The 27324-nt window shown below is 41.5% G+C and overlaps 1 protein-coding gene across 1 annotated transcript in view; it reads left to right on the top strand.

Moving 5' to 3' along the window:
• Positions 1–27324, top strand: part of LOC126390636 (voltage-dependent T-type calcium channel subunit alpha-1I-like) — a 334551-nt gene that overhangs the window by 219859 nt on the left and 87368 nt on the right. Inside the window, exons 30-32 of the mRNA XM_050045029.1 lie at positions 6876–6954; positions 8844–8965; positions 13809–14258. Coding sequence (XP_049900986.1) covers positions 6876–6954; positions 8844–8965; positions 13809–14258 — 651 coding nt within the window. The remainder of the gene's footprint in view (positions 1–6875; positions 6955–8843; positions 8966–13808; positions 14259–27324) is intronic.

The raw sequence follows: 27324 nt of genomic DNA, 5'->3' as shown, positions 1-27324 counted from the left end.
GCACCGATCACGTTATTTTTACAAAATCGGAATCGGTAATAAAAGATCGGAGGAATCAAAACAACAAAAATGGCCAGGTTTTTCATCTATGTTGTTCATTGTTGCCTCCGCTTTCCAGTGTATTGTAACCGAGCGTCCTGGGTTCGCCTAACTGAGTGCAGCTAATGAGCAATAAAGGGACAGGAGTCGAGACAACAGGTTCAGTGGCCACCGCTTCTCACTTTATTCTGAGCAACACAGCCACACCTAACGGCGGAACCTCGCCTACCACAGCTCTACGGCAACTCTGGAGGGACAATTTGTTTACATTTTGTGCTGCTGAACCACCGATAAGCTTTTTGGATACTATTTAAATAAAAAAACAAACCTTACGGGACAACTTGGATGCATTCTTTTTTTTCTTTCTTAATGCTACAACTTGGATGCATTCTTTTTTTTCTTTCTTAATGCTTTGCAAAGTATCGGATCAGACTCGGTATTGGACTCGGTTTCAAAATAAAGGACTCGGTATCAGATCAGATGCAAAAAAAAATGTGAACAGGACATCCCTAGTCCTGAGTACAACAAAACAGACCATACAATACATAACACACAGTATCCAGTATCTGTCAGGGGGTGTCATAGTGGGGAGGAAAGTGGGACTGATTACCCAGGGTTCCAATAGGAGGGGGGACTTAAAAACCCCCAAATGAAAAGTTTGGTTTTGTTTGCAGTTTTTTATCTCTGAATAATCAGTGCCATAACTGAATTAAAATTGGCTGAATGAATCAGTTGAAAGACTGAGCTTTGTATTAAAATAACAAGTAGTGGAAGCTCTCAAAGGCCCCTCTCACCTCTTAAGGGCACAAAATGGTTTAGTCCGCCCCTGCATTAGGATTCAGCTCTATACTCAGAAAGAAAGTAAAATCAGGGTTCCGTAAAAAGAAAAAAAAAAATGAAAGAAGGAAAGAAAGCAAACTTACACAGAAGAAAAAAAATTAAAAGCGTGAGAGAGACATGGTATAATAGAGGAAGCGTGGCGGGCCCACAGAGACTGCTTTTGTGTTGGGCCCAGAATTTGGTGCTATGTCCCTGAACCTGAGATACGAGACAGTAAAGTAAGTTTATCAAGATGTTTACAACAAAAAGCGAGCTGTCCAAGCCCAACCTGAGCCTGAGCCACAGAGATAGTTTTGGATTCGAGCCTGATTACAAACTCTGAATCTCCAATGTAATTTTCAAAAATATACACTCATCAACGACCTTATTATGTACACTTGTTCAACTGCTTGTTAACGCAAGTAGCTAATCAGCCAATCAAGTGGCAGCAAGTCAATGCATTTAGTCATAAAGATATGATGAAGACGAGCTGCTGAAGTTAAAATCGAGCATCAGAATGAGGAAGAAAGGTGATTTAAGTGACTTTGAACATGGCGTGGTTGTTGGTGCCAGACGGGCTGGTCTGAGTATTTCAGAAACTGCTGATCTACTGGGATTTTCACACACAACCATCTCTAGAGGTCAGAGGAGAATGGCTAGTCTGCTTCAAGATGATAGAAAGGCAACAGGAAGTCAAATAACCACTGGTTACAGCCAAGGTCTGCAGAAGACCATCTCTGAACCAACAACACGTCCAACCTTGAAGCAAATGGGCTACAGCAGCAGAAGACCACACCAGGTGCCACTCCTGTCAGCTAACAACAGGAAACTGAGGCTACAATTCACACAGGCTCACCAAAACTGGACAATAGAAGATTGGAAAAACGTTGCCTGGTCTGATGAGTCTGGATTTCTGCTGCCACATTCAGATGGTAGGGTCAGAATTAGGTGTAAACAACATGAAAGCATGGATCCATCCTGCCTTGTGTCAACGGTTCAGGCTGCTGCTGGTGGTGTAATGGTGTGGGGGAGATTTTCTTAGTACCAACTGAGCATGGTTTAAACACCACAGCCTACCTGAGTATTGTTGCTGACCGTGTCCATCCCTTTATGACCACAGTGTACCCATCTTCTGATGGCTACTTACAGCAGGATAACGCACCATGTCACAAAGCTCAAAACATCTCAAACTGGTTTCTTGAACATGACAGTGACTGTGTTTACAAGGTCTTTAGTATCCTGGTTTTGATTGGGTTTTTTAAGTATCCGTTTTTGTGTTTGTGCATGTAAACACCATATCCCGAATTCAGAGACCGGGTTATGCCCTTTTCCCGGTTTCAAGAAACCCGGTTTTGCCACCTGGAGTACTCCAATAGAAGCAGGGATACTGGAGCATGTATACGCCTTATCCCGGTCTCTGACGGCTGCCCGCCACGTGCGCAGGCGCCAGAGTGACGCACCAGATATACAAGCAACATGGCGGCAACGAGAGCTTCCCATTTTTGGAGCGACAAAGAGACTGAATTTTGTCTGAAAATGATGAAAGAACTCAACATAACTACGTGTATAGACGGCAGAAGACACAGAAATGCAATATTTGTTGTCGCTCTCTCCTCCCATTGCTGAAGATGAAGTGGATGAGCCATAGCTGTAATGCGACGTGAGTATTTACTAACGCTAAGCCCGCTAGAAACCACAGAGGTCTCATTTTTGTCTTACTTCTAAATATAATAAATATATCACATTTCCTGCTCAATCTGTTGTAAACAAAAGACATAAAAGACGTAACACACGCCTGCGCAGATAGGATGCAGTGATCAGAAAACGGGTTACTGGTATTTATCATGTATACAGGGATATGAATAACCGGGTTTCTCTGTGTTCCATGTAAACATCATATCCCGGATAAGCCTCAAAACCGAGATACTAAAGACCTTGTAAACACAGTCAATGAGTTCACTGTACTCCAACGGCTGGTCCAACCCGGTACTAGCAAGGTGTACCTAATAAAGTGGCCGGTGAGTGTATATTAAAACATTTATTACAAGTTTAGTCAACTAAAATTTTAACAGTGTAATAACATTGTGACACGATCTCCAACATCCTGTCTTATAAAATGCACAACACAGCTTGAAAACTGTCATACACCATAAAGTACATGTTTATGCGAGACTGTATAAGATTTCTCCTCATTAATGAGAGACAGGAGTCAGAATAGGTTATTGGCAACACATACCATATACATAATTCATGACATTTCACTAGCTATACGGTCTGCATTAAAAACAAAACAAACAAAACACTGGGAAATTAAAGCAGCCCCAACCTGATCCAAGCCCGGGGAATTGTCAGAAAATGCAGCCCAGCGCGGCTTGAACCCGGTGGGTTGGGTCAGGCTCAATCAGGTCTGGGCAGATAACTGAAGCTCTAACATGAGCTGCAAAAAATAAAGCCACTGCAGCTTGATAGCAAGAACTGGTCACCCCTGACAGCAGAAACTGGATAAAACTGTTCTTTGAGTCTCCTGTTTTTGGAAATTAGATCCACCATAAAAGTGTAAGCAATTACCCAGAGGACTGTGAGTATGGAATACCCTTTCATGTGTTTGCATGAAAAGAAGTGCCACACCATGATGCAGATTACTTAATCCAGGTTCAATTCTAAGAACAGAAAAGAACACATTCAGTAAACTGTTTCAAAAGTCTGAAGATCACTTCAAGTTTGTTCGCTATGGAAACCAAAGGTATAAATATCAAAGTCCTTTCTCAAAGGTCTCTGTTGCTTAGTTGCAGGCTCTAATGCTTCCATAGCTTCCAACGATCTGTTTCTTATACCACAGCATCCCCATCTCTGCGGTGTGCTCTCACTCCTCGCTTGAGGGATCTAAAGACATCAGATGGGCTTACATTACATACTGCAAACTGCTTCAGGCCAAGTCATTGCTTTTAATATCCGCCAGGAAACATCAACATGCACAACTGGGAAGAGAGAGGAAGTTATCCTCGGGCTTTGCCTTACCTCTCCAATTTCCCCATTTCACCCTCCTTCATTATTTCTTCTCTTTCTCCAGCATCGCCCTCTCCTTCAATAAAAGCTATATGTGTTATCCTTCTGCTAATCCACTCTCACTTTATTTGCCTATATAATGGAATTCTACACTCATGTATTTGAAAGCACCTCATTGCCTTCCCTGTGAGGTGACTTAGCTAATGGCATTCTGCTTAGTGCCTGCTATTGCACCCCAGGGAGTCCTTTAGCCATTTACAACGCATACGTATCACTATCTGGGAATGCTTTCTCTACACGGGTGGATTCATGCCTGTTCAGCGAGTAAAATTTCTCCGAATTGTGTAAGAGAGTGATTATCCTTAATTTGAGGCATGAAGGAGTTTTGTTGTGGTTGCTTGCTTTGTGTGTGTTAACCTCCAGTTTTGCTATTTGCAACTGTGTCTGATTCGATGAAATGTTTGTCGTATCAGGATCTTGGATGTGCCTGTTTAGTTTCATGACCTTTAAGCCCTTAAAAAAAAACATCCAAAACCTACTGCAGGATTTCAAAAATGCATGAGCACCAATAAGCCTGTTTTCATATTTCATGAAAAGCTCAGGCTTTCTGTCCAGATTCTTGTCCATGCAGCTGGGTGGGCCACACAGTGAGAGATTCTTTTCACAGAAGATCTGACACACCATGAATTGTTTAGCAGCTTCTCTGGTTGTAGTTTGTAACGTCGTCAGTGAAATCTTTGGAAGCGCAATGTGTTCATATGAGAGAAAACTACTTAGTTTTTCTGAATTAATGGGATTATTATCTGAGAAATGTATTATTATCTCATTAATTCAAAGCCACAGTGTGTAGGAATTTCTCCCATCTAACGTTAAAACTCATATATTGCCTTCAAACGGATAGCGCACTCTAGCACCTCACTGTGTCAACCGTGTATTACAACAACGGTAGCCACTGTGTACCAAAAAGCTATGATGACATTGATGAAATCATGTCATCTGATACTTCATGGAGTATTCATTCAGGCTCCTACACAGACACATGTGACGTGAGTTGACAAACCCCCTCCTCACCATGCTGGCTGTGTGTACAACATAGGACTGTTGGGGCGGGTGTAAATCGAAACAAACCAATCACGTCTTGTCTTTTGACAACTGACAAGTGGCTCAACCTCACACACCTCATCCCTCTCCTCGCATCACTGCGGCACTGGCCTGTGAATTCGCCGGTCACGTTGCCTTTTTGATTCCCTTTTGCGCTTTCTTGGCGACGAGGATTCTGTCTCCCGTGATGCTGCATATGCATGATCCTTCATTATGCTCAAAGAGTGGGGCTTTATTATGCTGCAGTAGTGCCGGGGTAGTAGCGAAGCGCCTCTTGCTCCTCTCCTTCGGCTTCTCAGTCACGCAGCACTGGCCTGGCTCTCAACGAAAACGCAGAAGGCGGGGCTACTCCCTGGTAGTGCTATATGTCCCTTGCTGGTGGATGTATTTTCAAGATGGCAAAACGTTATGGAACCCCCCAAACGACTTAACTGCTCAATGTACAAACAAATCCAAAATTCTCCTTTTATGAGAATAAGTCAGATTATTGGTGGAGGTAATAATACACCAATGATGACATATTTATGAATGCAGACATCGATTTTTGCCAATAAACAACTGAAATTCTACACAATGTCCCTTTAAAAAAAAAAAAGTGAGAGGAGATTTTTTTTCAACAAAGACTTTTCTCATAGTTCTGAAATAATAATTTCCTTAATTATAAAAACAGAGCGGAATTTTTTTCAGATATCTGAGATGATTCATTCAGAAAAGCTGGGAATTTTGTTTCCTCAGTGAATGCTTTTATCGGCACTTGCCTCTTGCCCCCTAGTCTGAGTGGGCGGACGTTCGCTGCAGAGGTCAGCCTCTCATTGGGCGGAACGAGCCACCCGCTGAAGTCCCGCCCTACCACCTCCGGTTGTGTAGCAGTTTTCAACCGTTTTCAACACGTCCTTTACTAACTTTTGTGGTGTTTGATCTTGCGGGGATGTAGCCATTTTTCTGCCATGGTTCGCGTCCTGTAGGCGATATTTTTGTGGGCGTGTTACACCAAAACCTGTTTCCCCCCGGCAATATTTTTGCAAGTGCACCGTTGCTGTGGCACCGCCCAGAACGATTGTGATTGGTTGTAAGAAGTACAAGCAGCCGGGGCATTTTTTTCTCCACTCTTAAAGTGAGAGTCGGCCCAGCCAGACCTTCCTTTTCTTGAGAAAGGTCTGGTGAGCGAGACTACTCGCCCCCTAAGCTATCTTCAGTAATTCCTGTTAAAACCTTTGAAAAGGTTATAAATCAGTGGGCAAAACACTGTAATCTTTTTATTTTTGGTGCCAAGGACAACAACATATGATCATGATTTAAGCCAGGGACATAAACATAGATAGTGCAGGCAGTGTGATTGCACTGGGGCCCCTGGGGTGGAGGAGCCCAAAGAGTGGGATCTTGCAGGTGATTCAGATTACCACGTTGGAAATATATCTGTGTTCAAAGATAAATGATTAAAAAAGAATACTATTAATTTAAAAATGGTGCCATTTGCTGTTTATGTCATCAAAAAGGCAAACCCATCTGACATAGTTCTCTTTTTCCTGTCTTTTTTTTTTCAAATAGTCAGTAGCTATCTGAAACAAAAATAAATGGTTTTTATTTTTACATACGTTTACCTCATTATTTGAAACTTCACACATTTAATGAACATCTGACATTGTGATATTTTATATATATATATATATGACAGAAGATAAGACAAGCAAAATAGGTCCCACACTCATTACACATGTTTTTTTGTGAAAGGCACCTGAACGCATTACAAGAAAACTGACTTCAATTCAGGTTTCAAAGTGTTAACCTCTGAATCAGTATCAACATAATCTGACCCACTGTACCTAGAGAAGTACACCTGATTAAATACAGTGAACACAATGAGTTACCTCCGTCAGAATAACGTGTGAATGTTCCTTTTTGTGTGACAGGTGGGAAACCTCGGTCTGCTCTTCATGTTGCTGTTTTTCATCTACGCAGCTCTGGGAGTGGAGCTGTTTGGAGAGCTGGGTGAGTCTGCTCTACCACCGACTTGTTGCTAATCAAGTGACAAAAACATTTTAATAACTGTTCCCAAAACAAGATTGTCACTCATGTCACCAGTTATCACAACTCCATGTGGCTCGTCAGCATCATGTGTTTTCAGCAGCCATCAGGGCTGCCCCTCTGCCAGACCACGCTGTTGAGTCTAAATTGAAAATTAGCTTCCCAGTTTGTGTTTGGCTGGTCAAATAGAGGGAACTTCTCCACAGTCTCATTAAAAAAATTATGTCCACTGCCATGGTATTTCTTTGACCAGTCACTATGAAATGTTAATTGGTTGTCCATTTCTTCATGACAAACTGTTTCTCAGGATTTGTCACAGTTTCTAGAAATCTTCTAAATTGCACATCATGGACAAAACCTGCTAACAAGCAAACAAACGGATGCAATTGAGCTTAAATATTGATCCAGCTCTCTGCTGTGAGTGAAAATGAAGAAAATGTCCTTGACTCAAAATCAGCCAATGTGTAATTACAATCAATCAGCCGAAGAATTAAGTGTAATGAACACCGGAATGAAAATAATTTGCAAATAATCATGTCCAATATTCTTAGTCAAGGTCACAGGGACTTCATTTAGGTTTGTTTCCATCCCTCCTTGGCAATTAAATCTCTAATCTGACTGGCTGACAGGTTTCCAGAACTGTGGTGAAGCTATGTGACTTTTGGCATATGGCAGCTGGACACTTGCAAACATAGGGCCCTATCTTACAACCAGCCTAAAGTTGCACACAGTGTAGCACAACTGTCATTGCTAGTTTCAGATTGACACGGTAGTCATTTTCACGGCCCCTGGCCACATTGTCTAGGTCCCAAATGTTCTTGCAGCCATCTGTAAAGCCATGGGCGTGTAGGTCTTAAAATGAGGTGTGGTAGGGCACAATATTGATGTATTGCTGTTTTCAGGCAGCAAAGCAATTGCACCATTGACCAACAAATCCTAGTCTACGGTCAGAACAGCACAGTATTCTCCTGCTGTTTTAAAGCTGATAATAAGATGCTCCTACATAGGCCTTCAACATGCATACACTCTGCTTGTTGCACACACAGGGATGACTGGATGGGTTGCAGGTGGTTGAAATAATAGATTATTAATGAGGAAAATATTAATGACATTTTTTAAAAAGTGAATATAGCAGAGAGCTGAGCAGAGCTGTTTTCTGACTCCCAATGAAGAGAGACGCAGTTTTACACATGAGGAGCAGCAACTTTATTGATTTTTCCAGAAGCAAAAAGTTCTAAAGTCGTTCTATTTCCTCTGTCAAGTTTGTAACTAGAGTTTTTTAGTGTTGCTGCTAAAATGTCCCATAATATTTGCTGCACCGACATCACTGCATTAATCTCAGCGGAAAACCATTTGCTTCTCCAATTTGCAGAATCCACAATGTAAATAGCAGTGCTCCAGGTGCAGCAGCACCTGCTCTAAAAAGGGAATTGAAGATGACACTCTGATTGGTTGAATTCGTGATATGCCCAAAACACACAGCTGATTAATAAAGGAACTAAATATAAGCTCTTTGCCCCTTGTATCTTACTTTGTGCCTAGATTATGTACCTTTTAACATACAAAGTGGGGATGGACAAATGCACCTGTGCCATGAACTTTCGCCCATGCACTATAGATCGCTTAAATAGGGCCCATAATGTTTGCACTATTAAATGCTGCAAATCAATATCATCCTGTTCCTTTGTGTACATTTTGTTTGCAACATCTGGATCTTCTCTAATTTAGAACAAAGCAAACTTTCTAGCAACGACTTTGACCAACCTTCATAAAACTTTGATGTAACCAACGTTTACCTCTCTAAACCCTTTCTTTTCCTCGTCGTTTTCTTTTCTCATCATGTCGTCTTTCAGTGTGTAACGCTGACTACCCGTGTGAAGGAATGAGCCGACATGCCACCTTTGAAAACTTTGGAATGGCCTTCCTCACACTCTTCCAGGTTTCCACCGGCGACAACTGGAATGGCATCATGAAGGTACTTCAGTTTTACAGCAGTAGTGGAAAGTACATTTACTCAAGTACTGTATTTATGTAAAATTTTGAGTGATTTGTACTTTACTTGTGCATTGTCATGTTCTGCTTCTTTATACTTCTACTCCACTGCATTTCCACGGCAAATATTGTACTTTTTACAACATTACATTTATTCAATAACTATGTTACTTTGCAGATTAAGTAATAATGCAAAATATAATCAACAAATAAAATATGATGTATACGATACGATATGATACAATATGATGTATTAATGGATGAAATTTACAAGCTAGCAGTATGTAAAGTAGTTAAAATTACCCCCACCCACCTATACCAGCTGTCTGACTGAAGCCTGAGGTTTTGGCTCACAGGGATTATTTTTACACAAGTTTAACTCACTATTTGAAACTTTGGCATGTTTAATACAATCATCTGGCATTGTGACATATAGGATGGAAAATAAGGAAAAGTAAAATAGGTCCCCTTTCAAAGTTAGAGTGGGTTACAGCAGTAGGAATGGTTTTACCATTTGAACCCTGAGCAAATTGGGTTGATTTTTTTTTTTCCAAAAAAAAAAAAAAAAAATAGGAGCAACCTAAGAGGAAATGCCCACAAAATTATCACAAAATTAGTGATAAAAGAAAAAAATGATACAAAAACACAAAAGTGAAACTGACAAGCTTAAAAAAAATACTAATAATCTGTAACATCATTTTAAATATACAATTATCATATTTAGAAATAAAGTTTAATGGACTTTTTTCCTAGCTTTTTTTAAAAAAAATGCACTTATGTCTTGCAATTTGCACAGCATTTCAATATCGCAATGCTAAAAGTAAACAATAATGCATGAATAATTAGAATGCAATGATAAATGATTATGTAAAGATATATTCTGCACATTTTTACTTTACAATATGATATAATTTTTATATATTTTTTATATAAATTCCAGCAGTATCAGTTGACACACCTACAGCTTTCCAATACACATTAAAAGGTGTTTCCTGTCACTTAAGCGCCTGCTCTCCTGTTATTCAGAACAATTGCTTCTCCCCACATAACCAAATTTGCCAGATCATTTAGCTAAGGTCACGTCAGGAAAATAAGTTTATGTCAGGTCACATACACCATATATTCGCACAATAAGAGCTTATGCCAGGTCATTTACACTATAATTCTTGTACTTTTAGCTAAGCAACATTTTGAATAAAGGGCTTTTACTTTAACAGAGTATTTCTACAGTGTAGCACTGCTACTTTTATTTAAGTTAAAGATCTGACTACTTCTTCCACAACTGGCTTACAGCTGCAGTAGGACATGTTCATGTCACTCTTATCTCTATGTCATTAGGACTGGGCTATGTAATCAACTAAGCTGATTGGTTTTCACTTTCCTCACTGTCACCTCATCTCCTGCAGTCGAGGCAGCACAAATGTTCTCCGATGAGGGTCAATCAGAAAGGAGGGAGTCTAAAGCAGTGCTACTTGAGAGTTTAAAGAAGCATACGCACATATTTTTCAATTTTCTGATCTGCCCAAACCTATTTTACACCAGTCTCAGAACAGACATGAGCCAAGAAGCAGAATAATAATTGAAGGTCTTCAGTTCAGATCCCAGGACCAGACGATATTTCAGTAGGGGAAATGAGTGAGTAATGAGCATGTCCTTTAGCAAAGATGCTGTTGAAAAAGTAAATGAGCACTCGACAAAACCTTTGAAGGATGAATAAAGATTAAAATTTGCACAATTTGATCCTCCTCGTCATCTATCACCTCAATCAAGTCTCACTCTCTAATCACACCCAAGTACCTTGAGCTCTTAAAATGTTATCACAGCCCATATCCCAGAGAAAGTTAATCAGTGCTGATTAGGTTCTTAGAGAGAGTGACTGACTGTAAACGAGAGGAAGACGGACAGAAAATTTGTCAGGCCTCGAGCCTTGAATGAGAAAGATTGTAAAAGTTTGACAATGTGATCCGTAAAGACAATACAATTTGCCTCTATGGCACTCTGTATGAGTCTCTTTTACTTAACATTGAGGGCTCAAGTTTCCCGGCGCGGCGCAGGGTGGCGAACCCCGCGCAGAGCTAGTTTCGAGCAGCGCAACCCAAGGCGCGCTCAGTTTGGCAGACCGAGGTGCGCTGAGATGGGTGTGGCGGTGCAGCAGGGGGAGGTGTCGACAGATCCAGCTTGGCGCAGTGACAGTTTCGTGCCAAAAGACTTCGCCGAAGATGCGCTAAAAGCTCGTCAGCTGAAACCAGGTCTACTGTCAGCGCAGCCAGTGCAGTGGAAGTTTGGCTGACCGGCGGACAGTGCACACGTCACCAAAACCTCACAGGCAGGTTTCCAGAATATCAGGCACATTAATAATGCAATAAATACCCACAAAAACTACTATTCAATGCAACTATCTGCAATCAGCACATAAATGTATCTCTATATCGACTGTCCCGTCACATCTGATATCAGATCAAAGGGGATTGGCACCGTTTGGCACGTTTGGCACGCGTAATGGAAACCCAGCCTGATTTGATTAACACAGCCCCTCTCAGCCAACCACAAACAGCCACAGCATCAGATAGGGAGTATATATTCAGCATCTGTCATCTTAGAAAAGTCAAAAGAAAAGAAACAGTGAGACTGCGAGAGAGAAAGAGAGAGTGCGCGCGCGCACGAGAGAAACGCAACATTGATTTACAGTTGTGGTGACCTCCTCCCAGGCTACCTTTGCATCATCAGCCCGTGGAGGTCCGCTTGCAGTTTGGATTTTTTTATTCGGACACTGCAAGCTTGGACCTCCCGGACCAAAACATCAGTTTCCTCCTGGGAGAAGGTTGGCCGTCTGACGCTGCTGCTCCCTTCTGCCATGGCGAATTGAGTAAACCCTCATTACGCCTTCGCATGGCGCATTTAAGGGCGTGGAGAGGGGCTGATTTGATTGGTGTGATGTGTGTAAAACCCACTCCACGCCTTCTCTCCTCCCTCTTTCCGACTTGCGCCAGTAGGAGGGACGGAGGTGGGAAAGAGGAGTAGCTGCGCCAGGCGCACGGTGTGCCAAACTTGCAAAATCCGCCTGGCCACACCCAGTTGGCGAAGCGCTGCGCCTCCGCCTCGCCTGGTCTGCGAAACTAGAGGCCAAAGGCTTACTCATCAGATTTTTCCCTTAAAATAGTATGCAAATTCTAACAAACCTAACTCACTGATACTGGCTTCAACGCTTGTGCTCTAATTAAGCCTTTTTTAAATAGGAATTGTGCAAATTTGCAGGAAAGCCCAATCAGTCTTCTTTCAGCATTGGCAGTATAAAAACAAAATCGGGGAGTGCAGCAAAATGCCGCCTACCTACTTTTTATACATTTATACAGAATGCGCCTTTTTCGGGGCAATGGGGGGCGTGAGCTACAGAATGCGCCTTTTTCGGGGCAATGGGGGGCGTGAGCAAGTAACAAAACGTGTAGCTCAGTGTATGACATAAACAGTGACGTGGGAGGGAAGCCGCGGCTGGTCAGTCCTTCGGCGATTCTCTCGTAAGTCGGCCTGTCCTTCACCGTCCCCGTCATCTGACGGTTAATGGCCTCTTCGTTTGCGAGGACAAGGAGGGCGCGCAATTCCTTGTCTCCCCAGTTGCTCATCTTTACAGTGTCTGTCAGGTTTGTGTTCCCCTCTTGCTACTAGCTGCTCGCTAATTCCTGCTATCAGCTGTTTCCTGTTTATTCACCGCCAGTTGGTCGCATGTGCGGCGTCATCAACAGCTCCTCCCACAAGTCATCAACAGCCCCTCCCACCGTGGAAGGACGCTTCGTTCTGTTTAAACCAAAAGGGTTCCACCAATATGTCTACCCTACAAGGCGGAAAATTTGGCGCCTCGGATCAACTCGCCAATCCGGCTCTGTGTGTCTAAACGCTCGCAGCTTGCCGGCATAACAGCCCAACATTCACAGAAAATCTGGCAGTGTAAAAGGGGCTGTAGTGTAGAGTTGTAATTGTTACTTTACAATTCTTTTTTATGCCAGAACAAATGCTGGCATTGTACATTTCTACAAACCAGGCATATGTAACATTTGCAGTTTATTATGTAGCAGATACCCTGAAACCTTATGTCCCAGTAATGCTGTGGTTGACATGTGGTTAGGTTCAGGGACAAAATCCACTTGGTTATGGTTAGGGTTAGCAAAAGATCATATTTTGGCTTAAAATACCCAGTTTTAGGGACACAATTCCTGCTGTAAGAAGTAGTGATGTCTCCATCATGAGAGTATCCCAGCAGAAAACACAGCTGCACCTCAGTAATAACAATTGCTTTTCATGGCACTATTCCCATTGGAAAAATAGCGACGGGTTTTGGGGGCTAAAAAACCGCAAGAAACACTGTAACGGACCTCTAAAAAACAACCAGTTATGTTTGCTGATTTTGATCTGTGATTTCGATCAGTGCATGCATGCTCACCACCATACCGTCATGGCTCACTGTGACCTTTGAAAATAACAGAGCAATCACGGTTGTTTTAGGTTACACCTGTGCACCTGTCCTGTCTTGAGTTTCAAGCCATTCCACTCATCTACGGTGAGAGTAACATGTAAAGAAACATAGCGATGTGCCAGCAAAGGCAGGAAAGAAGGAGACCCTGAGTCCATCACTGTCTCTTCACCTACTAAAAGTTCTTCTTCGTATAACTGGCCTTTTCTCTTTACTTTGCCTCCTGTTGTCTTTTTTTTGTTTGTTTCACTAATATCTTACTATTCTTCCCTTTTGTCCCCCCCCCCTCCTCCTCTTCTTCTGACCCTTCCTCCCTTTTCCCACTCACCCCAAACTCTCCTAATACTCCACCACCCACCAGGACACACTGAGGGAGTGCCCACCGAGTCATCCTGACACTGATTATGGCTGCCACGCTGGACTACAATTCATCTCCCCGATGTATTTTGTATCATTCGTGCTCACGGCGCAGTTTGTACTGATCAACGTGGTGGTGGCCGTGCTGATGAAGCACCTGGACGATTCCAACAAGGAGGCGCAGGAGGACGCTGAGATGGACGCAGAGATCGAGCTGGAGCTGGCTCAGGGGGGCCTCTGCTGCATGATGGGGGGCATTGGCGCTATCGCTGGAGCAACAGGTGCTGCTGCGAGCGGGGCCGGCGTGGGCGGAGGAGCGTCCGGTGCAATTACAGTGGGGACAGTCGGAGGTACAAGTAGCGGGGTGATTGCACCACTACGAGATCCAGGAGGAGGCGGTGCAGCTCATGAGGGACACACACACCGTCGATGTCGGCTCTACTCTCCTGCTCAGGTAAGTGGACCTTCAGACAGTCAAGAGAATAATTACTGCTGATGGAACCCCACTTCTACTTTTAACAATGCAGATAAGAGGCGATATTGTGCTCTCAGGTTTGTTTCTGCATGTTGGCACCATACAAATAGCTTTTAGAAAAAATAAATGTTTTATGTAAACCATGTAACTTCCCCTACTTATGCAGATCATTGTGACATTAGTTCAACTGATATATCATTGATATCATACCTGATATTAAGGTCTTTACTTTTTTGTTTTACTAAACTCATATGTTTTATGTTTCCTATTACTGGACATTTCTGTATGTACCAGTGATTTACCACTGATGATCATCTAAATAGACGTCTCTTTTAAGCAAGATTACGTTTTAATTTCAATATTTTACAGTTTTAAAATAACAAAAAAAAGGAAAAGGGCCTAAAGGAAAAGTTTGGGCACCTGTGTGGTCAGTACTTAGTAGCGCCCCCTTTGGCAAGTGTCACAGCTCTTAAATGCTTTTTGGAACCAGTCTTTCAGTTCTTGTTTGGAGGAGTTTCACCCATTTTTCCATGTTAAAGGCTTCCAGCTCTGTAAGGTTCTTGGGCCGTCTTGTATGCACTGCTCTTTTGAGATCTATCCACAGATTTTTAATGATGTTTAGGTCGGGGGACTGTGAGGGCCATTGCAAAACCTTCAGGTTGCACCTCTTGATGTAGTCCATTGTGGGTTTTGAGGTGTATTTAGGATCATTGTCCTGTTGTAGAAGCCATCCTCTCTTCATCTTCAGCTTTTTTACAGATGCTGTGATGTTTGCTTCCAGACTTTGCTGGAATTTAACTGAATCCATTCTTCCCTCTACCTGTGAAATGTTCCCTGTGCCACTGGCCGCAACACAAGCCCAAAGCATGATCCATCCACCCCCTTGTTTTAACAGTTGTTCATTTTATGAAATCCTGCATCCTTTTTTTCTCCAAGCATATCTTTGCGCATTGCATCCAAAAAGTTTGGTTTTATCTTCATCAGTCCACAGGACTTGTTTCCAAAAAGCATCAGGCTTGTATAGATGTTCCTTTGCACACTTCTGATGCTGAATTTTGTGGTGAGGACACAGGAAAGGTTCTTCTGATGATTCTTCCATGAAGGTCATATTTGTGATGGTGTGGCTGCACGGTTGAACAGAGCACAACCACTCCAGAGTCTGATATATTTTTCTGCAGGTCTTTTGCAGACAAACAGGGGTTTTGATTTGCCTTTCTAGCAGTCAAGCAGCTCATTCAGGAAGTTTTCTTGGTCTTCCAGACCTCAACTTGACCTCCACAGCTCCTGTTAATTGCTATTTCTCAATGGCATTATGAACTGAGGAAACATTTAATTGAAAAATGCTTTGCTATCCTCCTATAGCCTTCTCCTGCTTTGTGAGTATCGGTTATTTTAGTTTTCAGAGTGCTAGACAGCTGTTTAGAGGAGCCTATGGCTGCTGATTGACAGGACAAGGCTTAGGGAGTCAGAATATTTATAAAGCTTTAAAATTTGCATCACCTTGCCTTTCCTAACGATGGTTGTAAACAAGCTGTAGTCCTAACAAGCTAATTGTGGTCTGAGACCCTGGTAAAAGTTGTCTGAGAGCTCAAATGTCTTGGGGTGCCGAATTTTTTTCATGGTGCTCCTCTCCTTTTTTCACCCTAAAATTGTACAAAACAAAAATAATACACTGATCTCACTTAAAATGTTTAAAAGCATGTACAGTAGATCAGTTCATCTTTTTGTTGCTTAACTATTCACAGTAAACGACATTTTCACCAAGTGTGCCCAAACTTTTGTATGCCACTGTATAGCATTTTTCAAAAACAAGTTTACAAAGTGTTTCACAGACATGAAAACAGAAAATACACAGTACAATTATGAAATAGAATAAGTTTAACGCAGCCAATAATAGAAACAAGACAATGAATTACACCACTAAGAAAAAATAATGCATGAAACAACAGAGAAAAACTCTAATTTAAATGTATTTTAAATAAGTTTACATACGTTTCAAATGAGATTTAAAAGAGGACAATGAGGTAGTTTGACTGATTCCCAATGGAAGGTTATTTCACAGTTGTGGAGCCATAACAGCAAATGCCCTACTACCCTCTGTCTCAAGCCAAAAAATAAAGAAGCTGGTCTGCAGATCTGAGAGTAAGAGCAGGGGTGTAATGGATGAGACTGTAGTGTAAGAAGGGACAATGCTGTTCAGTGATTGAAAAACAAGCCATACAAATTTTGAATAAATTCTGAACACCACAGGTAACTATTGCAATAAGGCCATACCTGCAGTGTTTTGTACAATTTGGAGGAGGCTATGGGGCTACCAGCAGCTGTCAGCTTTCATTTGAATACATCTGTTAGGGAACAATGAAATACAGGCTTTAAAATGTGCTAGTTTCCTTTTAAGACTGAGTAGCATTGACAAAACAGACATTTGCAATGTCCAAGGGAAATAAAAGGGACTGGAGCACACTGATTGATTTGCCTTTAATTGTGTCTGTTTGCACAATTAAAAACTGCAAATCAATGAGTGTGCTATAGTGCCTCCTTTTCCCTTGGAAGTTTGCTTTCCTTGAGCCAAGAGGCATCTGATTCACCTGATGATGGTGGAAGATGCACAGAGAATTCTGTTCCAAGATTTGTCTTGTGTGCACGATACTGGAACTTTTGGTTCAGCCCACACCATGGCCAGTACTCACCACAAGCTAATCGTGTGGGATCATGAGTGACGAGCTGATGGGCTTTGATGATCTCCTAACTGCACACTCCCTGCAGCATTACATCCTGTCAGAATTCAGATAGCTGTGCCAAACAGATGAGTCATGAGCCATTGAACATCACTTTTCACAATATAATCACAAGATCACCAATCTGCATTTTATGAGTTACAGTGTAGTGCCACTTCAGTGACAGTCACAGCCTGAGAGGCGTTGTTTTGTCCCTCTGGAGTCTGATCCAGCGAAATAACAGACACTGCTGTCTCACCAAGAGTGTCAAACACAGAAAATTTAGCCACTGAGTGCTGAAATAATTAATTAATCAACCTGTGTAATCAATGGTTTCTGCTTCTCAAATGGAAAATTTACTGTTTTGCTATTTGTTTTCACTGCTAGTCAGACAAAACAAGTCATTTGCAGATGTCATGTTGGGCTCACAGAACTTCTGGCATGTCACTCTTTTCTGATAATGTATATACTAAACAGCTACTAATGAAATAAATAACCAAGAGTTTAAAAACAGTAATCATAAGTTGCTCATTAAAAATAATTGGAAAAGGCTGCCTTTCTGTGTGATTGCACCTTACAATTTGTAGCTTCTTTGCGGCAGCATCCATATTTGAAGCACTGTTAACAGTCATGGCTACAAACGAGTCTGGACAGACATGGATGTAAACTGTAACTTGACTGGTTCATGGAAACATACAACAGCAAGGCAGTAATTCTAGTTCAGTGTCTACCTTTTTTTATTTCCATCACAGTGTGCTGCTGTGATGACAAGTTGTTGGCCTCTGTATTAATATTTTTTAATTGTTTTGGATCCCCTAATACCACAACTGACTTTTGTCTGCTGATTTCAGAAAGCAGTACACAGCTAATGTGTGAAATCGTTGGTAACACTTTACTTTACTTTAAGGTATCTACATAAGGGTGTCATGTCACTGTCATAACTATGACATGACACTGTCATGAAGTTGTTTTGGGGCAGCAGTAGCTCAGTCCATAGGGACTTGGGTTCGGAACCACAGGGTCGCCCGTTCGAGTCCCCATCCGGACCAAAATTGGAGCGTGGACTGGTGGCTGGAGAGGTGCCAGTTCACCTCCTGGGCACTGCTGAGGTGGAGAGGTGCCAGTTCACCTCCTGGGCACTGCTGAGGTGCCCTTGAGCAAGGCACTGAACCCCCCAGCCGCTTGGGGCGCCCGACCAAGGCAGCCCCCTCACTCTGACATCTCTCCACTTTGTGCATGTATAGGTCCTGTTTGTGCATGTGTGTGTCTTTTGACAAAAAGAGTGAAAAAATGTAATTTCCCCTCAGGGGAGTTAATAAAGTATATAAAAAAATAAAAATATTTAAAAAAAAATAAACATAATGTACATGTCATAAACGTTTATGACTGCTGTCATTAAGTGTCATTCGGTTTTTGTAGTGACAAGTTGACATTGTTTGGGTTGTCTTGATTATGACAACTCGACATTAATCAAAGTGACATTACCAGAAGTTGTCTTTGTCATGACAAGTTGACATTAAATTTGTTTGGGATGACCTCATAATGACAGCTTGACATTAACATAAAGACATCTTCTGGTAATGTCATCCTGGTTAATGTCAAGTTGTCATAATAAGGACATCCCAAACACATTTAATGTCAACTTGTCATGACAAAGACAACTTCTGGTAATGTCACTTTGATTAGTGTCAAGTTGTCATCATCAAGACAACCCAAACTATGTCAACTTGTCATTACAAAAAACGAATGACACTTAATGACAGCAGTCATAAACGTTTATGACATGTACATACTATTCCTGACAGGTTCATGACTGTGTCATGTCGCTCTTATGTCAATACCTTCAAGTAAAGTGTTATCAAATTGTTCCTCCTACATGTTGGTATTTTTTTTGTGAATGAAAGTTACCCACAATGAAGAAGGACAAGTAGTCTTAGCAATTTAGGGGCATTGATTATGCATGTCATGACAGGTGACATGCATCAGCTTGAAACAAGTTCATGACATGCTTGTGTGGTTAAGTTTGGTTAATGTGACTTGGAGCATCAACACCAACAAGCCTCATAGAAAACAAAACTAAACAATATATGATTGGCAGGTTTATCCTGGTTATTTTAAGATTTAATTTACGTCATCTACAGCAACAGTTGGTGCTGCACATCCAGCCAGACACTGTGGCATAGCACAACATCTGGAGCTACTCTTATTCATGAAATACTGCTGCCCTAGTTGTGCAAATACAAGGTGTTAATGACTTTTACACACAGGCATACAAACGTGGTTAAAAAACACACATAAATGTATGCAGAGAACCCACGTGCACACACACTCAAACACACGTGCGAGATATTAAATGGCCGCTGTCTCCACCATTCTAAAAATACCATGAGTGGGGGGCCATGGCGGACGTAGCTCTCATTCTTCAGCTCCCTGATTGCTGCATCTCAAACAGCAAGTCGGTACAAGCCACATCTATAATCACACTCACATAAAATTATAGCACCTGCAGCTGAGAACAGGTATTTTCAGAAGTACGCTCACTGAGGCAGAAAGAAAGAAACATGTAAATAAACAAACAACGGCAGAAACAAAGGGGAAGCGGAGGAAACGAGTGAAATCAGGAAATGTAGAGAGGGAAAAATAGAACAAATCTAAATTTAAATTGGGAGCAACATAAGGAGAGGGAGAAAGTGAGGAGTTGGGAGTTTGGAAAGCAAGTGACTGTTGCAGCAAGTGAATGAGTAAGTGGCTGAGTGACTAACTGTGTTTGACTCACTGAATGGCTTACTGCCTTGATGCAACTCACTGACTGAATGGCTGTGGGAAGTAACTAAAGGTGCATTTGCACCCAGCGGAATGTTAAATCCCCACCTTTAATGTGTTTGGGCAGGTGACAACAGTGCCAAGTAGACTGCGAGGTGGCTCATTAGAAATGACCCCGTAAACACGAACACTGATTAGTGGCAGTAGAAGGAGCTGGCTGTTGGCATCTGACTGCCAGCTGTGCCTTATACCCTCTAACAACAAAGAGGCTGTCTGGACTAATGCTCATGTATTATTTCTTAATGGGGTCTGGATTTTTCAGCAGATTAAGTTCATTTGTCATGTTAAAGCTGGAAACATACCTTTATTAAAGAGACGTTTCAAGACAAGAAACCCAAACATTACCACCAACATGCACAGAGAGCAACCCATACTGAGCAAATGAATGAAATTCAGTAAATGCAGGACACAGAGGAGTCTAGGCAACCATTGAAATCCATCAAGCAGTAGTGGATGAATTACATGACAGCCATACTGAAATAAAAGTAAATATATCTTACCAGAAAATGACTTTAGTAGAAGTTAAAGTCACCTATTAGAACATTAGGTAAAAGTTTCAAATTATCTGATATTTACTGTACTTAAGGATCAAAATAATTTTATGATATTTAAGTATTAAAAGTAAAAGTATAAATAAACAAAAAGAAAGAAAAAAGAAGCAGGCGGTCAGAATTCTGAGGATTATGAAATCTTCCTGACATGTACACCACCTTAAATTGGACCACACATTTGAATAAAACAAAATCTTCTTTACAACTTAAAGGATTTAAAGAAAACCATTGACTATCCAGGACTGACACACTGCAGTGGAGTAGTCACCACGCAGTTACCTGTCACAAATCATAATCTCCTTGAACCATTACTCGCCCCCTCTGCTGTGAGATGCCGTTTTCTGAACGAAAACCTGGTGAAATTAATTATAAGATGAATTAATTCTTACTTGCAGCAAATTATGATATTTCAGTCAGTAAAACTTAGTCAAAGGAAACTTTATTTCCATTTGCAGTATTATATTTGGAGGTATGGCTCTGTTCTGGGGCCTCTCTGCTTTTCCTCGGGCCTACGCAGTAAGCTTCTTCCATGCGCCTATGCGGAAAGCCTAAGGCAGAGAGAGCACACCTCTCTGACCTTCCACAGGCAAACAAGGAAAGCCTGCAGCACAGAGAGCAGACCCCTCTGCCCTTCCACATGCAAACGAGGAAAGCCTGCAGCACAGAGAGCAAACCTCTCTGCCATTCCATGTGCCTACATAGAAAGCCTAAGGCATAGAGCACACCTCTCTGCCCTTCCACATGCAAACGAGGAAAGCCTGCAGCACAAAGAGCAAACCTCTCTGCTCTTCCATGTGCCTACATGGAAAGCCTAAGGCATAGAGCACACACCTCTGCCATTCCACATGCAAACGAAGAAAGCCTGCAGCACAGAGGGCAAACCTCCCTGCCCTTCCATGCGCCTACATAGAAAGCCTAAGGCAGGGAGAGCAGCAGCAAAGACCCCTCGGGAACAGAACAGAGCAGCACCAATGACAAACAAAAATAAGACTGATAAGTCAGACACAACATAAAAAGGAGGAGCTGGGGTGGAGGCAGGTTGCAGAGGAAGCAGCAACAGTAGGCAGGCCAGAGCACCCTGAATGAGATTCACTAATTGGCTGCATAGAAAGGAATCATGTGATCTATCAGCTGACTCCCTTCCACCATGCAGCTGCTCCATCAGTTGATTTGGCTGTTTGAGATCAGCTGATGTAGCTGGGATGTGAGCTGAGCTGGACATCGTGTCCTGCCTGAACTAACGCTATGCTCTATTTCGCTGTTTGCTAGCTTTTTTTGCAGTCAGCTCTATGAATCCTTTTATTCTATTTTGGCTCATTGTTTTGGTTTTCCTCCTTTTCTTATCAACCAACTCATCCAATTCTGCAACAAGCAGCTGTTTTATATATTTTCATCAGGGTTAATGGATAATGAAACAGATCTTAAGCTCATGTTGCTCTGTAGAATGTAGTATGTCAGTATTGTGTTTACAGCTAGTTCTGCTACCTCCAAGTGGCAAAAAAAGAATTACTGCTACTCTCTGTGTGATTGTATCTCCCCACCAACAGCACCATCTGGCCAAGACTGAAATAGACTCAGCCTTTTTCCGATCACTTGTCATAACTATTATCAGCCTAACAATTGAAATGTGTGTCCACCCGTTTAGCTAAAATTATCTGGTCTCTGGTCAGATGATTTTTTTCTTTTTTTTTTAACCATTAAGGCCTGATTAGTTTGAAACTGTGCAGTCTGAACCCAATGAACCCAAGTATAACATGCTAACTTTGGTGCAGACAAAAGAAAATGTATATGTCATGCATGTTAAAGAACGACACTGAATCAATGGGTGAGAGAAGGGGGAGGAGAGAGCAGAGAGAAAGGCTGACTGTGGAAGGGTTGGAAGACACAGTGAGTGGGTGGCAGGCTCCGCCACAGTCTCATTGTGCTTATAGCTCATTGTCTGTCAGCCTACTGGTATTTTTAACCAGAAGCAGAGTAAAAAAGAGGGATGAGACAGAGGAGGAACTCTTTTCATGGGTCTTTCTACATGCACTGTATTTTAAATCGCTATTCTGATTAGCCAGCACACTGCTTTGTCTTAATAAAGCTGTTTTATGTGCATTCATATGGAGATTTAGATTCGTTTTCCCTAAAGAAGATATCCAATAAAACCTGAATCACGACAAACATTACGGCTAAAGGGAAATAAGCACACAAAAGAAAAATACAAACAGTAACAACTACTTAAGAGTGACATAAAACTTTCTGTAAACTTAAACACACAAAAGTCTATGGTAAATCTATGGGAGTAAAATAGGGTCAAAAGTATTATAGTACCATATCTACGCATCAGTATATCTGAATGTGAAAAAAAATATTTTGACCATATGAATTCAATATCCGAACAAATAGATTTCATGTCACTGTGTATGACATTTTGAGAACAAATGAGAAAGATCTGCACAAATCATTTCCAATGTTTGAGAGTTTGCACAGAGGTGTACAGCTAAGAAAAAAGGTTTCCAATTACACATTTATGTTTGTAGGTGAAAAGATTGTGTGTTTGAATCCCAAGTTTACAGCTACAGATCAAATCTATGAGTACAAATTAACCAAATAGTACAAATACTTTTGTCCCACATTTCAAGCTTCCTCCTGAACAGCCAATGTGGATGCTAAGATTAACATATCATTTGATTGCCAATCAGGAACATACACTCACCAACCACTTTGTCAGGTATACCTGTTCAACTGCTCCTTAACGCAAATAGCTAATCAGCCAATCAGGTGGCAGCAGCTCAATGCATTTAGGCATGAAGACATTGTCAAGACGACCTGCTGAAGTTCAAACTGAGCATCAGAATGGAGAAGAAAGTGACTTTGAATGTGGTATGGTTGTTGGTGCCAGACGGGCTGGTCTGAGTATTTCAGAAACTGCTGATCTACTGGGATTTTCACACACAACCATCTCTAGGATTTACAGAGGATGGTCTGAAAAAGAGAAAATATCCAGTAAGCAGCAGTTCTCTGGAAGAAAATGCCTTGTTGATGCCAGAGGTCAGAGGAGAATGGCCAGACTGGTTCAAGATGATAGAAAGGCAACAGTAACTCAAATAACCACTGGTTACAACCAAGGTCTGCAGAAGACCATCTCTGAACCAACAACACGTCCAACCTTGAAGCAGATGGGCTACAGCAGCAGAAGACCACACCAGGTGCCACTCCTGTCAGCTAACAACAGGAAACTGAGGCTACAGTTCACACAGGCTCACCAAAACTGGACAATAGAAGATTGGAAAAACGTTGCCTGGTCTGATGAGTCTGGATTTCTGCTGCCACATTCAGATGGTAGGGTCAGAATTTGGTGTAAACAACATGAAAGCATGGATCCATCCTGCCTTGTATCAACGGTTCAGGCTGCTGGTGGTGGTGTAATGGTGTGGGGGATATTTTCTTGGCACACTTTGGGCCCCTTAGTACCAACTGAGCATGGTTTAAACACCACAGCCTACCTGAGTATTGTTGCTGACCGTGTCCATCCCTTTATGACCACAGTGTACCCATCTTCTGATGGCTACTTCCAGCAGGATAACGCACCATGTCACAAAGCTCAAATCATCTCAAACTGGTTTCTTGAACATGACAATGAGTTCACTGTACTCCAGTGGCCTCCACAGTCACCAGATCTCAGTCCAATAGAGCACCTTTGGGATGTGGTGGAACGGGAGATTCTCATCATGGATGTGCAGCCGACAAATCTGCAGCAACTGTGTGATGTCGTCATGTCAATATGGACCAAAATTCTGTTCTGAAGGGAAAACGGGTCCAACCTGATACTAGCAAGGTGTACCTAATAAAGTGGCCGGTGAATGTATTTTACCTTTTTAATCACAGAGCCAGGATGCGAGAAATTATTGGAAAATTTTGTGAAAATCTTTCTCATTTGTTCACAAAATGTCATGCACAGCATCTACTTACAGATTTAAAAATTAAATCTGATCAAAACATTTTACACATTCAAACATTTGAATAAAATATTTTTTCACATTTAAATGCTTTCATACAAAAAGTTTTCACACATTTAGATATGGTCATTCACAGCTACAATACTTTTGGCCCTATTTTATTTCCATAGAAACCTAATCCTAATGGATACAACTTTTATTACAAAGGGGAAATTACAGCTTCTTGCTGATACTGTCACCAAATCCCTGAATGGCCCTGTCATAAATTATTTGATTAAAATTTTAAAGTCAAAAATAAATCCCAGCCTTGTAAGATTTGAATTATTTTGAAGTGTGATTAAGAGGCAGTCAAGCATTTTGGCCTTATTTACTTCTCTTCTCAGGGACGAATAAGAAAAACAAATTGCAAGTATAAACAAATTGAGTTTCTTCCAAACAAGAGCACAAATCAGCGGTACACACAAGTGTACAAGTGGAGAGGGCAAACAAGCCAGCAGAAACACAATGCTCATTATAACAACTTATTTCAGTCTTATTACTTTGTACACACACACCATCTCTTTGCAAATAACTCATTAGATTTTCAGAGTTTGCGGAGATCATTTATGCTCCCTGTGGAGACTGTTTATTGTACAGCTCATATGAGGAAGTCCAGAGTCCATAAAAGAAACGACGCCCTGCCAAAATGTGAAGTTCTCCCTTTTGTCTCGGCAGTATGCTAATAATGAAGATAAGAGCTGAGGTGTAGAATACAAGTCTCACCTTTAACTCCGGGCCTGCAGAATAGAAAATGTCTATCCAAGTTATGTAACAACGGAACGTAACAAAGCTGACCAGTATTATTCAGATTACTGCTGGATGATTTGTGCTCTTGGAAACACTTAACTTTGTGATGGCTGCAGCAGTAGATTATCATGCTGATTTGTGAACAAAACATTTACAAAAAGGAAATCAAGTGTCATTAAGTGGACACGCTAGTTGAAATCAGTTAATACAAAGCTTCCAGTGCATCAGACAGTGAGAGTTAGAGACACCAACAGAGAAAAACACTTTTTATAGAGTGCTAAATTACAACTCCCTGGTGATTTTTAATTGTAGTCTGCTTGATGGGTGCAAAGGAGCCAGACCTTTAAACAAAGGTCGGATTCAGCTTCGCAGGAAACTTTCCAGCTCCATTTGTGGATAGTCTCACGTACCAAATACATAATGTGTCAACTGTCATCTCCAAGTATCTTTTTTAGGCTTCACACTTCTTTTCTGTTAACTTAAAAAGCTTTGATTGTACATTTTCAGAATACTTCTGAGTGCAGCAGTATTTTAGCTGAACAGATTGAGGTGCAATTTCACAAAGGATTGCGTAGCTTCTTCAGTCACTAAATCTGCACAAACAAGACAAAAGGAAACCATGTCATTGTTAAAGCACCTGCAAAGGGTTAAACGCACCAACACTGGCCTCTTTATGTACAAATGAGCTTCATTGCAAAAACAGTCCAGTTCACAAAGATCAACGCTAATAGCCACACGAAGCTACAGTGAAATAATTATTAGTGTCGTCAGATAGATGGTGGTAACTGAACTACATTTATAAGGGATGACACACCCAAATGTTCAAGTGATCAAATTCCTTGCGTGTAGTTTTGAGGAGTCAATCAGGACCTGTAGCTTGTGGTGTGAAAATTTCTGTTTTCTTTTTCTCTCTGGCATTTTTCTGCCAATTGTGGTCTTGGCACAAAGGCAAAATTCACATTTTACCACATGGATCATTGCAATCAGACTCAAATAGGCAGTAGGCAACCTGCAGCTCTGGAGCCACATGCAGCTCTTTCGCTCCTCTTAAGTGGTTCTATGTGGCTTTTACAAAAATGATATGGGAGTGAAGAACATTTTTTATTGTTGTAGGCCCACAGCGGTTCTTGTATTTTACAGGTTTAAAAATGTGCAGCCTATACAATCAAAAATAAAAATAGAATAACATTCCATCAACTGAAGTGTGCATCATACGTCTACAACCTGGTGCCTCAGGAAAACAGAAACTTAACAGCAAGTGGACAGATTTCTTTGCTTACACTGCCAACTTTGCACTGTTTAAGTACCAGATAATCATAAATAGCCCCCTGCAGAGTTGTATTACTGTTACTAATATTGATAAGCTAATTTAGATCTAATAAGCTATGTTGGTTTTATTATAAAGCGCAAATATGTATTATGTTCCAGAATTTAAAAAAATAAGCCAAAAATGGCTCTTTTGATAGTAAAGGTTGCTGACCCCTGCTATAGGCGCTGTTCTACCCTGCATAAAAAATCGACGCTTTAAAAATGAGGCCAGGTGAATATTTAAAGATCCCAACCACACAGATAATGGCCTTCTCTCCCTGTTGAGATTGGAAAGATGGTGCCAGATACCCTAGGTCAGCACTGAGAGGCTCATGAAGAGCTTCTACCTTCAGGACACAAAGATACTGAGTCAAGAAATCCCAAACCCTAACATTTATTTATCATTACGACACTATTTTGAATGTACAAACTGATGGAACTGACAACTGCATTTCACTGAAATCATATTTCAGTCAGGACCACTTAAGTGAAAGAAAACTTTGCTTCCATTTTCAGTATTATATTTGGTGGTGTGGCTCTGTTCTGGGGCCTCTCTGCCTTTCCAAGGCCTATGCAGAAAGCCTTTTCCACACGCCTATGTGGGAAGCCTGAGGCAGAGAGCAAACCACCCTGCCCTTCCATGTGCCTACATGGGTAAAGAACAGAGCAGCATCAATGACAAACAGAAATCATATTGAAAAGCCAGATGTAGGATGAAAAGGAGGAGCTGGGGTGGAGGCAGGTTGCAAAGCGGCTTGCAGAGGAGGCAGCAACAGTAGGCAGGCCAGAGCAGTTTAAATAGGGCACCCTGAATGAGATTCGCCAATTGGTTGCATAGAAAGGAATCACGTGATCTATCGTTGCTGTCCCTGTGTGTCCCCTTGCAGACAAATTGTTAACAACAATGAGTGGCACA

Source organism: Epinephelus moara, chromosome 5, assembly GCF_006386435.1.
Source record: "Epinephelus moara isolate mb chromosome 5, YSFRI_EMoa_1.0, whole genome shotgun sequence".
Classification (NCBI taxonomy): Eukaryota; Metazoa; Chordata; class Actinopteri; order Perciformes; family Serranidae; genus Epinephelus; species Epinephelus moara.
The sequence above is the reverse complement of the archived record's forward strand: the minus strand, read 5'-3'. Positions and strand labels throughout refer to the sequence as shown.